Below are 14,458 nucleotides of genomic sequence, written 5' to 3' on the forward strand. Positions count from 1 at the left end.
GCCATGCCATCTCACACATCTGGCTTCCGGCATTGCCATGCCATCTCACACAGTTGGCTTCCAGCATTGCCATGCCATCTCACACATCTGGCTCCTGGCATTGCCATGCCATCTCACACATCTGGCTCCTGGCATTGCCATGCCATCTCACACATCTGGCTCCTGGCATTGCCATGCCATCTCACACATCTGGCTTCCGGCATTGCCATGCCATCTCACACATCTGGCTTCCAGCATTGCCATGCCATCTCACACATCTGGCTTCCAGCATTGCCATGCCATCTCACACATCTGGCTTCCGGCATTGCCATGCCATCTCACACATCTGGCTCCTGGCATTGCCATGCCATCTCACACATCTGGCTCCTGGCATTGCCATGCCATCTCACACATCTGGCTTCCGGCATTGCCATGCCATCTCACACATCTGGCTTTTGGCATTGCCATGCCATCTCACACATCTGGCTTCCAGCATTGCCATGCTATCTCACACATCTGGCTTCCAGCATTGCCATGCCATCTCACACATCTGGCTTCCAGCATTGCCATGCCATCTCACACAGCTGGCTCTTGGCATTGCCATGCCATCTCACACATCTGGCTTCCAGCATTGCCATGCCATCTCACACATCTGGCTTCCGGCATTGCCATGCCATCTCACACATCTGGCTCCTGGCATTGCCATGCCATCTCACACATCTGGCTTCCAGCATTGCCATGCCATCTCACACATCTGGCTCCTGGCATCTCACACATCTGGCTCCTGGCATTGCCATGCCATCTCACACATCTGGCTTCCAGCATTGCCATGCCATCTCACACATCTGGCTTCCGGCATTGCCATGCCATCTCACACATCTGGCTTCCAGCATTGCCATGCTATCTCACACATCTGGCTTCCAGCATTGCCATGCCATCTCACACATCTGGCTTCCGGCATTGCCATGCCATCTCACACATCTGGCTCCTGGCATTGCCATGCCATCCCACACAGTTGGCTCTGGAGATACAGCCCTGGGCTGCAGCCACGTCTCTGGAGCACTGGGGGCACCCAGGCCCCCCCAAAACAGAGCAGTCCAAAGCACACATCCTGCCTGCCACCCCTGCACAGCAGAGGAAGCGGCTCAGCAGAGATTAGAGCCTTAACGAGGGGGGCACTGGAGCATGGGACGTGTGTCTGGTACTGTCGCCCGTGGGCTGGGCTGTGACAATGGCCTGAGCCAGCGCCGCGTCCCAGCCCCAAGGCAGGATTTCCCGTGGGCCCGTCCCCTCGGCAGCAGACAATGCGGTGTCTGACAAGGGGAGACGGCTCTGCCTTCGCCCTGCTCTGGCGAGGGGGACTTGGGGGACTTCAGGAAGATCCAACAGGAAATTCAGCACAGAAAGAAAGGGTGGTTCGCACTCGGGAGTCTAAACTTTCCTCGCCGCACTCAGTCTTGCTGACACAGGAGGAAGATGCTGGAGCCAGGCTATTAAAGTACTTTCCCTTGTAGCAGGGCACGGGGAGCTGGTCTGCAGACCGGTTTCATGCCAGAAGTCAACGTGTCCTCAGTCCAGCTTTGCTCAGTGCAGGGCTTCTTTAAAAGGCTTCTGCCTCTTCAAAGTGCCAGAAGTTTCTGTTTCTCCGGAGGCATGATTTACTTACTGTAACTGGCTATTCATTATGTCCTGCACTGCATTATTAACTTGGTGATCGTGCATTTAGCAGAGAATTTATGAGAAATGAGGAGACATTCATTATCAGTAACACCACAAACTTTACTCTTATATGGTGTCCGTGCAGAGCGCGATGCTCGGCTCCTGCAGGGCTCACCCATGGGCCCTGGGCAGCCTTGGCGCAGTCAGCTCAAGCCAGCCCAACCTGCACCCCTGCATTGACACCACGAAAAGCTGTTATTCTGTGCATGGCACCGGTTTGTTGGAGCAGCTGGGCTGCTGCTGGTTTATCCCTTATGTCATGGATGCACGGGTTAGGGTGAAGGAGATGAACATGGGATGGAGGGAGCCCGATGGAGAGTGTGGCTATCAGGAGGTGACAAAAGATGCTCTTGCTCACAGGAGGCCGCAGCACAGATTTATGCTGTGCAGAACACACCTGATAGAACAATGCCTGTCTTAGCATTGCCAGCATCTCATTTAGTTTTCATAGGTAGGATAAAGAACAGTATTCAATAGACACGGTGTACACTCTTTTTCCCTATTAGAAACTTTCCCGACGGAATTTAAGCAGCTGAATCTGTCTTCTGTTGTCTGTTTTTTAGGCAGGATCCTAAATCCGCATGAGCAGGATGGTCTGAGAAATGCCTTTACCTTCCAGCAGCTGAGCTGCAGCAGAGCTGCCATTAAATCACATCCCCCTGTACAGCACATCCCCAGTGGGGACCATGGACAAGCCACAGGGAGCACACACGTGGCTGAGTTAAGCTCTGGGGTTGTGTAAGCAAAGGGCACAGCTTCCTGCCATGATGTGGGGGACGAGTGCTCCCAGATGTGCTGTTAAACAACCAACAACCACAGAAAAGCAAATCAGAACCCAGGTGGGGTCTGTGCAGACAGAGGCACAGGACACACAGTGGGCAGGATGGGGAGCTGGGGCCAGCGCTGCCATTGGCATGACCTGGGTGTGCATCACAGGCTCCTGGGCATTTCAGAGCTAAAGAGCTAAACCATCTTATATATATATATATATATAAGCAGTAATTTAACTTCTTTTCCTGTTCCAAACCCTTCCAAAGACTCAGTTTTAGGCTCTTTCACACACAGCTGGGTAGGTCTCTGTTAGCACCTATGCTCTCCTAGGGAACTGCTGTACCTCCTGATGCCAACGTGGTGTTACAAGCCCTGCAGGCTTAGGCAGGCTAGTGAAAGGAAAGCTATGTAAAACATGCCCCAGCAAAATGCAAAGACGTCCCGAATGACCTTCTTTGGAGTGATTTTGGACAGTTACATGAATGCAGACTATGCTCTCTGCAAGAGTTTGCTGGAAAGGCACTGCCTGCCCTGGCCTTCCCTCCACCTCCTGCTCTCGGGAATGGGGGCTTCCAAAAGCCCCTCACATGGTGTTTGACCTGGTGGAGACCCTCCTTTACCTTCCCCTCTCCCATAACGGTGCAGTCGGGGTCCTGCAGTCCATAGCTCTGAGCCAGAGATACCTCCAGGTCTATTTAACACCACTTTGCATCACCAGCACGGCACAGGCACCATCCTCCCTGAATCTTCCCCACAGCGACTGCAAGCTCTGACTGAGACCCTGAGGCTTGGCTTAGCCTATAACCTATCACAAGGGCTTCAGCTTCAAAGCCTGGAGCGCTCCAAACCCATCACATCTCGAGAGGCAGAGCGCAGTTAGGGATGGGGCTGAGCTGCTCTGCGGAGACGGTGCGGGTAGGAATTAATCCTCCCGTTAATGTGTGAAATGGAGCAATTGCGTTTCTCAAAGCAATTATGCACTAATAGCAGGAGAGCGGTGATAGAAATCGCATCTTCTCTGAAGTTTTGCTCCGTTCCAACACATGAATAATTCCTCCTGGGCTTTACTGGAAGAGCAGCATTAAAAGAGCGATATAAACAAAAATTACTGGAAAAAACCCAGATGAGGGATGCTTCATCTCTCAGTCAGAGCTGAGCGCAACTAAATTTACACAAAGTGGGCACAGAAGCTTGAAGGGGCAAAGGCATTTGTCACTGCTCAGCACGAGATGAGCTCACGACAACGCGCGTGCTTCATCTTGGCAGCTTTCTGATGTCTTCCTCCCAAAGCGTCGGCTTTCGACTCGGTTTCCATGGCAGATCCTTTCCTGAGCTCGTGTCTTCCACAAGCGTGGCTAATTTATGCTCTCAGCCGTGCCTCCCTCCGCAAATACCTGCAGAAGGATCCCATGTGCAGTGGGAGCAGTGGGAAGCAGGCGCGTGTTAACGTGCCTCAGCTCTGGGTTGCAACCAGGGGAAACAAAGAAGGACTGGTTTTCTGCAGCCGCAGCAGCACGGCTGATCTTAGAATCATCGAATCATGGAATGGGTTGGGTTGGAACGGAGCTTGGGAGCATCCAGTTTCAACCCCTTGCCATGGGCAGGGATGCGTCGCACTAGACCGTGCCACCCAAGGCTCTGTCCAGCCTGGCCTTGAACACTGCCAGGGATGGAGCATTTAAGTAAAGAATTGCCTTATCTCCAACCTGAACTTTCCCTGTTTCAGTCTGAACCCATCACCTCTTATCCCAACCGGTCCTTGATGAAGAGTCCCTCTCCAGCATCCTTGTAGCCCCCTCCAGACACTGGAATGCTGGTATGAAGGTCATCTTCTGGCATTATTTTTTGCCCTAAATACTCAGAAATGGCATTATCTGCCCAGCAAAGTAAAGTACATCCAGCATTTCTGCAGCCACTTTTTCATGCAGGCCTTCCCTTCCCACAGTGCTCCAGGCAGCACTTTGCAGCAGAGGACCACAATCCTTCCTTCCTATTACTCTCCCTTATATTTCAGGTTAACCATAAGGCTCTTTCCCAGAGCCACATCGAAACGATCCCATTTTCCGGGTGGATTTACAACTGCAAACAGCAACTGATGTGTAATCCACACAAATTCGGCAAGACTACAGCAAACTGAGAGGCTTTTAAGTCTTTCTGGCAGGAGGAGAATCGCAGGGGGTTGCAATGGGGTTGTTTATACGCTAAAGCACGTAACAGGCAGCACAAACAGAAGGAATTCCATCAACCGGGTGATGCTACATGGGGTCTGCTCATCACTGCGGTCAGAGATCACCCCACAGCTCCCTGTATAGAAGGGAACCCCCTGGGCTGTGGGGACAGAGGCTATTTCTGGAGTTCCTCGCTGAGGATGAGTAACAGGGTCACCACCACCATCAATAAACAAGCAGCCGGTTTCCAAACAGTGCTTCTGCAGCATCCGGCTGCTTTTAAGCCATCAACCAGAATACACTTATCCTCGTATCCCTGCCTTCAAGTGGCTTTTGAGCCCACTGCTCTTTTGGTTTGTGCCCAGTGGTACCACACTCCTAAGCCCAGCAGGAGCTGCACAGTCAGAGCCAGCCCAGTCCACATCGTCAGTGAGAGGGCATCATGGAGATCCTGGGTTGGAAGGGACCCATAGGGACCATCAAGTCCAACCCCTAAAACTAATCCATATTAAGAGTGAGACCTCCCAGCCTGAGAGCTTGGCACTGGGCAAGGGTGGTGTGGGGAGCACTAACTCTATGGGAGCAGAGGAACTGCATGGGTGGGCTGGAAACTGAAGACAACGGATACCCAAGGCAGGAGCAGGACTTGGTGCAGAGATTTACCCCAGTGAGAGCATGGCCATGTGGGGTGTAACATCCCTGGAAGTCACCTCAGAGGACATTATGGATCCGCTGCCTCCAATACACCCCTTGCCAACTAGAAGATACAGGACTGAACAGGAGCTGCATCATCTGGGAAGCAGCAGAAAGCATCCCGTGCCTGGGCCTAAGCAGGTTTTGTTCTGCTGTGTAGACAGAGACACAGACAAGCGTTCATCTGCATGCACTGGCTCGCAGCTATCACCTCCTGTTAGCGCTGCAAGAGCTTTAACTGTTTATGATGTACCCTGCAGGCAGCGCAGCAAAGGGCCGGGAGCAGAGCGTGTTCTGAAGGAGTCCCTCAGTCTGAAGCCTCACAAACCCTGCTCAAAGGAAAACCATTCCCATTGCAGAACGCTCCAGGAGTGTTTTCCCTTCGGCTGCGGGACAGCGGCAAGTCGGCAATTCAACTGTTAAACTCGCCTATGACCGGGCGGTGTTGACATCAGCGTGAGCTCATCGCTGTAACTTGAGCCTCGGGCTTTCTCCTCCTGCCTGCCTTTAAATACAGGTCCTGGGAGCCAGCACGGCTCGCATCGACCCAGCGACCCAACCGGGAGCAAACCCGGCTGCACCGCACGTAGATGAAAGCGAAGAGAAGCCCCAGAGCCGCAGCCATGTCCACATCCCTGCGCGTGAGCCCCTCGGTGCACGGGTACCGCTTCGACACAGCCCTGCGCAAGAAAGCCGTGGCCAACATCTTCGAGAGCGTCAACCAAGAGTCCCTGCAGAAACTCTTCAGGAATTCCGGGGACAAGAAAGCGGAGGAAAGAGCCAAAATCATCCTCGCCACCGACCAGGACTTGGAGGAGAAAACGAGAGCGCTAATGGCGCTGAAGCAGAGGAGGAAAGACAAGCTGCTCCAGTTCCTGACGCTTCGGAAGTACTCCATTAAAGTCCACTGAGCAGAAATGGAGGAGAACGCTTCAGGACGGGACTGTTTGTGAGCTCCCATCGCGCACGCAAGCTGCTGCGGGACAGGGGATGCGACAGCAGGGCTGCAGCCACCGCGCACGCAGCAGCAGCAGCAGCGGTGGCTCCAAAGGGATGGCAGCGGCCGTGGGGCACTGCATGGTCCCACACGAGGGTCCCGACCCATCCCGCGTGCCTGGGTGCGACTCGAGACCTTCCCATGGGCTCGGTGTTTCCCAGCCTTTGCCTTTCCAGACTGGTTTCCTTAAAGGCTGAGCCCTGGCAGGGCTGGGATGGAGGCTCTGGACACCCATCAGCTGCTGATCATGGATCACCCAGTGCACTGGATGGGTGCAGCAGGGAACGCTCTAAACACACTGCGCATCTGATCCTTCTCTTTCTCCAGCAGTAGAAATGTTTGCACAGAAGCAATAATAATGACATGGTTTCCCTGAATTTACTGTGAAGCTCCTTAATATTTTGTTCACTTCCCATTAACACCAAGAACCTAAATAGCATAACTACAGTTCTTATGTGTGTAGATTACAGTATCTGTTAGGCGAGTGCTTCATGGTAATGTTTTGTGACACCGTTATTATACTGACTATAATTTATTGCTTACAGCAATGTGAAATGTAATAAATTAAGAAGTAAATCTCAACTCGCTTGTCTGAAATGCTCAATTCTGCTGGAGGAGTGGGGTTTATATGGTTTTTGGTCAGTTCATACGGAGCAGACAACATGCACATCTCCTTGACTCCCCAAAGGCTGCTCTCTGAGCCTGCAGCCCCCCCCCCCAGCATCAATGAATACCAGGTGCAGCTCCATCAGCAGCACCACAGTCTGCCCCATGGCCCCATGAAAGACCCCACCAAATTTAGCTATAGATTTCCTTTCCCCTGTGTAACCTACGACAATGCCATCCATTGCAATAGCGTAACAGGAGGATCAGGTTAGAGAACAAGCAGTCCTGAGCCACAATGAGAGCTCCTCCAGGCTCTTGGTGTTCCTGCAGCACAGACTGAGAGCTCAGACTTGGCTCCAAAGGAACAGAAGTGAGTTACGAAAGCTTGGCAGCAGAGCTGGACTCGGTTTTCCTGCAGATTATACCATACTATCCTGATAGACTAGGTTGAAAATACTTAAAAATAGCCAAGACTGGTTATTTATAAGCATGTCCTTTAATAACCCACTGGGTTAGAATAAAACATTCCCATGACTCTGCTCACAGCAACACAGATCAAACAATTCAGAAGAATGAGAGACCAGCCCTTAGGAATAACTCCAAATCACCTGGAAGTCAGGAGGACTGGAAGTAATCCTTTAATAGCATGGATAAATGTCATTACCTATAGCATGGGGAGGGATACCCCAGCATCCCTGAAAGCACGAGGCTGAGGAATGCAACCCACATTACCTCTAGAGACCTCTGTGGGCATGGCTCCTGGGATGATAAGAGCTTGGATCACACCTGGTTTGGGATGGACATTTCTGGAAGCGCTTCCAAAGGCTTTCCAGAAGTGTCCTTGCTCGGGGGAATCTGCTCCAGTGTGGGATTTGCTCCAGTTTTCTGGCATCCAACCTGTCCCATGCGGCACGTCCCCGCAAAACCATCCTCAGTGACACAAACTGCCTCAAACGGGCTATTCCCAAAAAAGGCCAAATGAGCCTCCGTGCAGCAGCCCCAGGCATTCAGGATGCAGCGTTGTTCCTCCTGCTCTGCCAGGTTTTCCCATCGGAGCCGTTTCTTGTGTGACAAACACCCAAAATAGAACCCAGCAGGGTGATGCAGCCACCGAATCCATCTCCCTCTGGGCTGTGTTACAGGTGGGATCCCAACAAGCCTGCTGCAAGCGGATGCTCTCAGAACATCCTCCATGGGTACCAAATTAGCTTTGTGCTGTCCCACTGCATCCCACATCCCTGGCTCTGCTGCTGGGGTTTTGCTCATCCCATCGCCTGCCCTGGACCATGGAGCTTTCCACAGGGAGAGCCTCCCAGTTTGGGGAGAGGGGCTGACAATGGGACACACACAAGGATGCTGGTGCTGCGGGACATGGGCAGAGCCACTGCTGGGGCCTTTTCTGTGTAGAAAATGAATCTAAAGGAAGCTTGCAGCAGGCTGAAAGCAGCTCCGATGGAAGCATGTCCTATGATCACCCAGACATTCTTGCTCCCAAGCATGATTGATAAGATCCTGTGACTTTAGAGTCCCTCTTGTCTCATTACATTGAAATCATTATTCCAAGTGGCATCCCTGATGAATAAAGGTCACTTTCAAAAAAAAAAGATGTTTCTGGGATTTTTACAGTGGAAAAGGGCAGTTTTCCTTGTGTTTGGCACGTTTGTGTTGTGGGAACCCTGCAATGGTTCAGGAGAAATCACAATTAATTGCTATAAATTGCTGTCAGTGAGGTACAGGCACCCAACCATCACCCATCACAGGTCCCTTTGCTGCTGCTCTCCGGGGCTGCACAACGGGTGGCTCCAAGCACCGGGCCCCGGTGTCGCAGTGCTCACCGCATCCCGAGCGATGCTCCGCTGTGTGATCCTGACACGATCCATGCGGGAGAGGAGCAGGTCACCCGGTGGGGCTGGGCCTTTCCGGAGCCCGGCATTCCCGGGACAGCCCATTGTCAGCTTCACCACCAACAAACGGAGGAAAAAGGCTGTTCAAGGAATTTCCTCCCTTCAGGAGCCGGGCGTTTCCATTAATTCTTCTCCATGAGTCAAACTGGCTGTACTGGGTGTCCCTGTGTCCCGGCATCCTGAGGAACGTGCGTCCGAATAGCTAATTTTATCTCGCTTCTCTAATGCTCTGCCATCAGCAGGAGCACCATAGAGACAGTGGTTGCTCACCCCCAGCTTGCAGGACCTGGGGAGAACCTAAGCAAGCCAAGACATAAACCAAGCAGAAGGAGGTCAGTTAGAGAGGGCAGTGCAGAGGTCCCGCAATCTGTGCTCCCCATTAAACACCCGTCTCCATCTCTCCAAAAAGCCACATCCTGCTGATGGGAAGATGGGGCTGGAACAAGTCCAGGGTCCCACTGTTCAGGAGGAGATGGGGATGCTCCCCAGTGCTGTGACCTTACGGTGAAATCAAACACAGACAGCAAGAGCAGAGTCCAGAGCAGAGCCGGGGCAGCCCTCGCATGGCTGTGTTTGTGTGCTAAGGGACAGGGTGCTCCAGTCAGCGGCAGCACCTCCCGGGCAAGTTTCCCTTCCACACCATTGAGCAATGGGGCAAGTTAAAAATTGACTGTTCAGCTGAACCATGGAGCTGTTTCACCCCCCAGCTACAGGCTTGCCTTTGCAAACAGGCGCTCAGCACCATGGGTGCACCCCGGATACTGCTGCATGAGCACAAGCATCCTCGTGTTAAAAGGGATGTAAGAGGCATATTTCATCTGGGGCTGCACAAGGGAAACCTCTGCTATGAGCTGTGTTAAATGGGAGTGAAGAGCCATAAAGCGGTGAGATTTATGTGTGGCTTTCATAGAATAGATCTGGTTTGGGGTTTCAAAGCAGGGATGCCTCACATGCAGCAGAACGATGCCACAGTGTGACTTTGCAGTGATGGACAGGGCTACTCATGAGAAGAAAAGCCTCCAAAACACCGTAGCCAACAGGAGATGGCACAGTTGCCATATATCTGTGCTAAAACCCAGAATCACACCACACAGCCCAGAAAAACCCCTACGCCAAGCTGGTACCTGGGGCTCAGTGTGATGATGCTCTGCTGTGGCACTCAGCAGAGTCACCCCTACCCAGCACTAAATACTTGCAAGTAAGGAAGTAAGGAAGAAGCCACCACTTGCAAGGGATGCCAAGGCACCGTGACACTTCCAAGGCATCAAAACCGAAATGCCACCTCTTACAGCGCCTCTGTGATGCTCATCTGCATCCCTGCTCCACACAGGGGCCCTCCAGAGGGGTTCGGAGCAGGAGGGATGTCTGGGAGGCAGCTGTGGGCTCCCTCGCATGCCAGGAGGGTTTTATGGTGTGTCAGGGAAGTGAATCAGAGCTGAGCCAGCGGCTGCGGCTCCTCCGGGCCCACGCACAGGGAGCATCATCGGTAACTGGGAAACAGTTGGGACTCAGCATCCTCCTCCGTGGAAAACCCGCTTCCTGGGAATGACCGAGCAGAGCCCAGGGCCAGGGGTGTCACTGAGTCACCGGTTCCCAAAACACCCAGCTGGAAACTGCGCTGGTCCTGCCGAGCGCTGCCTGCTTCCTGCCTCCTTCCCATGGGATCCTGCTGCCGGACCCCAGGGCCAGGACCCCGTCGCTCCGTGGGGAAGATATTCCCCATGGGAAAGCTGTGTGGATGCATGGAAGGGGCTGAGAGGATGCGGCACTGAAGCTTTACAGGGGGAATGTGGGGTCTGAGAGGTGCTGGGGCACCCACCCAAGGCAAAACCCTTTGCAGGACCAGGATGGGGCTCGGTGGGCTCAGTGGCCAGTCTGTCCCGCTCCCAGATGTGTCCCATGTGCCTGGGGTAGCAGAGATGCACCCAGCCCTTGCCCGCTCCATTCCTGCTGCTCTTCCCCAGCATCAGAGAACAATCCCAGCCTTTTAAACATCCATGTGGAACAAAATGTGCATTTCCATTGCTTTTGTCATGTAAAGGTGCTTTTAAGCCTCAAGGAAGCTGGCAACACCTGGCAAGGCAAACATCCCACAGTACCTTGACACGACTTTCCTCACCTCTGTAGTTTCTGCTTTGACACCAAAAGGGAAGAGAAAATGTCAAATTAAGCTCTCCAGACTGTTGGAATTCGCCTGCCATCCGGAATGGTAAACCAGTTCTGATCCAGACGTGGATTTTCCTTCCCCTCTCTCTTGATCTGTAAAGAATGAGACACAATTCACCCTTTCACAAGCAGGTCTTGGGGCCACCAGACCCTTTACCTCTGCCAGGCTTTTGGGGGGCTGTGATTGACTCCCCATACCCTGTCCTAGGGACGATTCCTGAGCCCATTTGCAGAGTGACAGCACAGAGGGGTCAAGGACAAAACTACAGCTCAAAGGCACATCAGTATCTTGACCGAGTGGAGCGCATGGAAAACATCCAGGCAGCTTGAAGGCTTTTGTGCAGGGGGAAAAACCTTGAGTATATTCTGCAGAAAGCCCTGCCAAACGTGTGCTGGTTTTATCCTGATCCCAACAATAAATAAGCCTGTTCCTAAATACTGCGTGACTTCGCTGCAATAAAAAGTATGCAGAAATGCTTTATGACGGTGGAGAGGCATTTGTCAAAGTCAAGGACCACGTTTTCCCTGGTTAGCTGGCCAAAACTGCTTTGCCTTGCCAAGGGAAGTGAATAAAACATTATCTGCCTCCCCAAGCCAATTACCTGCTGGTGAGATAGAGACAAACACCAATGGCCTGTGTTACCTTGAGCCAACTCCCCCAGGCACTTGCAGACAGAACAAGCCCATTATCTCTTGCTGCAGCATCCTGGCCCGCTCCCTGTTTCACTGTTTGTTGCTGGTTCCACCCAGCAACAGCCATTCCCAGCCACAGGACCTGCATTTAATGGACCTGTTCACTAAACCCAAGCCTCTTACGTTGTCCTCCCCCTTGTATTTTCCTTACAGCAACTCCCATGAGTCATACCTCCAGCCAGATGCCACGTCCTGCTGAGCCAAGAAGAGCAAGCAACGCAATGGGGGGGTGAATCTCAAGACCATGCTGCCTTTTGGGTGCATGGCAAAGGCAGGAGCCTGGCTGGTGTGTGATGGGATTGAGGGGCTGGATCTCTGCAGTAGGTTTATAGCAGTTAATCCCTGCCTGTGCCCCCCCTTAGACCCCAGCCTCACCACGTGGGGAGGGTTCCAAGCACATACCCTTGCTCCGGGGAGTGCTTGTGTTATAAAGCTCTACACGCCTGATTGCAGAGCTTATGGTTTGCCATAAGTAAATAAATTAGGCTTAATTTAATATTTGATTGTAAGATTTACTGTTCTGCTCCTTACAGCTTCTCAGGTGGGTGCCCTCTAATTGAGCCAAATGAAGAGCCCCATTAAGTCCATGCAGGGGCTGCGGCGGGCAGCACCGGCTCGGGAATCCTTCCACCACCTCCTGCCTGATCCCAGTGTCCGGAGTGGGGGACAAGGAAGCTGGCATTAAGGAGAGGGGGGGAATTATTGCTCTTTGCTGTGATTAATGCACCCGCCCCATAGGAGGGCAGAGTCCAGAGGCACCTTACAGGAACCTGGGTTGTCTTGGCACAAGCCCCCAGGGCTATCCAAGGGCAGCTGTTACAGACTGAGATTTGCTTTGCTGTTCCTTCTGAGAACATTTCATTTTGAATCATTTAAACTCTCTTAGAAAAGATACTAAAGTTAAGCACTTGAACCAGGGTCCTAATGGAGTTTAATAGCTTCCCGGTGCTGGATCACATCGCAGACCTGCAGAGGCTGGCTCATGGGGATGGGTTTAATCCCCCTTCTGCTTTCAGCCAGGCAGGTTTTGCTTACTGCAGAATCCAAATGTCATCCTTTTGTGTACTATTCCAGAGCAGCTCCCTAATGGCATTAATCTCTGTTGCAAAACGTTGTGTAACCACCGTGTCTGGGTCCTTCAGCCCCAGTTCAAGCACAGGCCTTTAAACCAGCTTCTCAAAGTCCACAGGTATCGATGCCAAGGAAAAGCTCATAAAACCATTCCAATGTTGGCCTTGTTTTCCCAGAGTTTGGCCAGCTCGGCTTATTGAGTCCCAAATGCTCCCCGTGTCACTTGAAGCCAATGCTCAGTTTAACCTTCATGGGCTGCAGCCCATCCTCCTTCTCCCACATGTGGGTCCCGGGGCTCCGCTGTTCTCCCCATGTGATGGATATGGGACATAATCCCATGGGCACAGAACTACCCCATTTAAATGAACCAAACAAGCCTTCTTGGGGGACAAAGCCCTCCTGCTGCTGCTGACCGAGCTTAGGCTGAGCAAACCCAAGTTATCTTTAGCTGAGGCAAACACCAGTGAGTGCGTGCTGGCCTGGACTCACCCTTACACACCCCTCACACAGGCAAAGTCCCATTAAGCTGAGCAGGAATTGGGGTTAAACATCACCTGGGTGCTGAGAGCTGCAGAGCCACCTTTTCATATTGTTTATGCCATGCATTGGAGCCAGGCTGAGAGAGACGTGTGTTCAGCTGAGGAAGAGAAGGCTCCAAGGACACCTTCGAGCAGCTCCAGTGCCTAAAGGGGCTACAGGAAACCTGGAGAGGGGTTTTGGGCAAGGGATGGAGGGGCAGGGCAAGGGGAATGGCTTGAACCTGATAGAAGGGAGACTGAGGTTAGACATTGGGAAGAACTCCCCTATGAGGGGGGTGAGACACGGGCACAGGCATTGAGTGAGTGTCCCAGGTGCCCTGCAGTACACTTTGGTCATGGAAAGGTCCTGGAAAGAGCTGCTCCTAAATCCCATTGGCTTCCCAGAGCCTTCAGAGGAAACGGCTCTGTCTGAAGTGAGCACCTCATGGAGTGTTCGCCTTTTGAGACCCAAACCCCCATGTAAGGGGGTAAATCCTGGTTGGAAAACGACTGTTTTCCCATGGATTCACACCCCTAAGGCAGCCCAGGCAGCTTGCAGAGGAGAGGGAGAGGACGAGAGGAAGGCGCGTTGACTTCAGGCCGCATGTGTATCCTGCATCCTGTGGCCAGGAGGTGAGGATTCCCCCCCTTCCCTCCTGTTAAAGCGCTTGGATTTTCCAACAAAACCAAGCTGGAAGCAGCCTTTTCCCAGCCCACTGCGGTGCCGCCCTCCTGTGGCCGGAGAACGGCTCCGGTTGGAATAAACCAGCTTCCAAACCGGCTGGGACACAAGCGGGTACCCAAACCTACGGTTACAGCCTTGCCTTTGGGATGGCGATGCTGAATGCTGCAGTGCAGCATCGGAAGCCGCAGCAGCTCGGGGCTAACACCAGGAGGATGCTTTACAAGCCTCTAACTTCATCAAAAAGCATATGTGTAATAGCACTGGCCATTGACACACCAAGCCATTGTAACTCCATATATAAGCCAGATAACACCAAAGTAAGATGGGCACAAAGAGCCTCAACACACTTACAGGTCCCATTCACTCCCACCAAGGGCTACGGGCTCTTTAAAGCCAAAAGGTTTCCAGGATTTGGGATAAATGCTTCACCCCAGTGACTCACCAGCTTCCACAACGTGTTCCAGGTTTCCTACATGTGCTATGGCAAA

At 52.6% G+C, this 14,458-nt stretch overlaps 1 protein-coding gene across 1 annotated transcript; it reads left to right on the forward strand.

Annotated features, from left to right (window-relative positions):
- Positions 1–5,852: 5,852 nt before the first annotated feature.
- Positions 5,853–6,909, forward strand: TCIM (transcriptional and immune response regulator). Its single transcript, XM_062621051.1, has one exon. It carries the CDS (start codon positions 5,921–5,923, stop codon positions 6,239–6,241), a length of 321 nt encoding a protein of 106 aa, XP_062477035.1. The 5' UTR covers positions 5,853–5,920; the 3' UTR covers positions 6,242–6,909.
- Positions 6,910–14,458: the final 7,549 nt, after the last annotated feature.

The sequence above is a fragment of the Pezoporus occidentalis genome, unplaced genomic scaffold (assembly GCF_034315485.1).
Source record: "Pezoporus occidentalis ecotype Australia unplaced genomic scaffold, CSIRO_AGI_Poc_V1 ctg226, whole genome shotgun sequence".
In the NCBI taxonomy this organism is placed as follows: Eukaryota; Metazoa; Chordata; class Aves; order Psittaciformes; family Psittacidae; genus Pezoporus; species Pezoporus occidentalis.

Bases quoted from the DNA above. Each gene is read 5' to 3' on its own strand.
- TCIM (XM_062621051.1), top strand. From the start codon at position 5,921: ATGAAAGCGAAGAGAAGCCCCAGAGCCGCAGCCATGTCCACATCCCTG.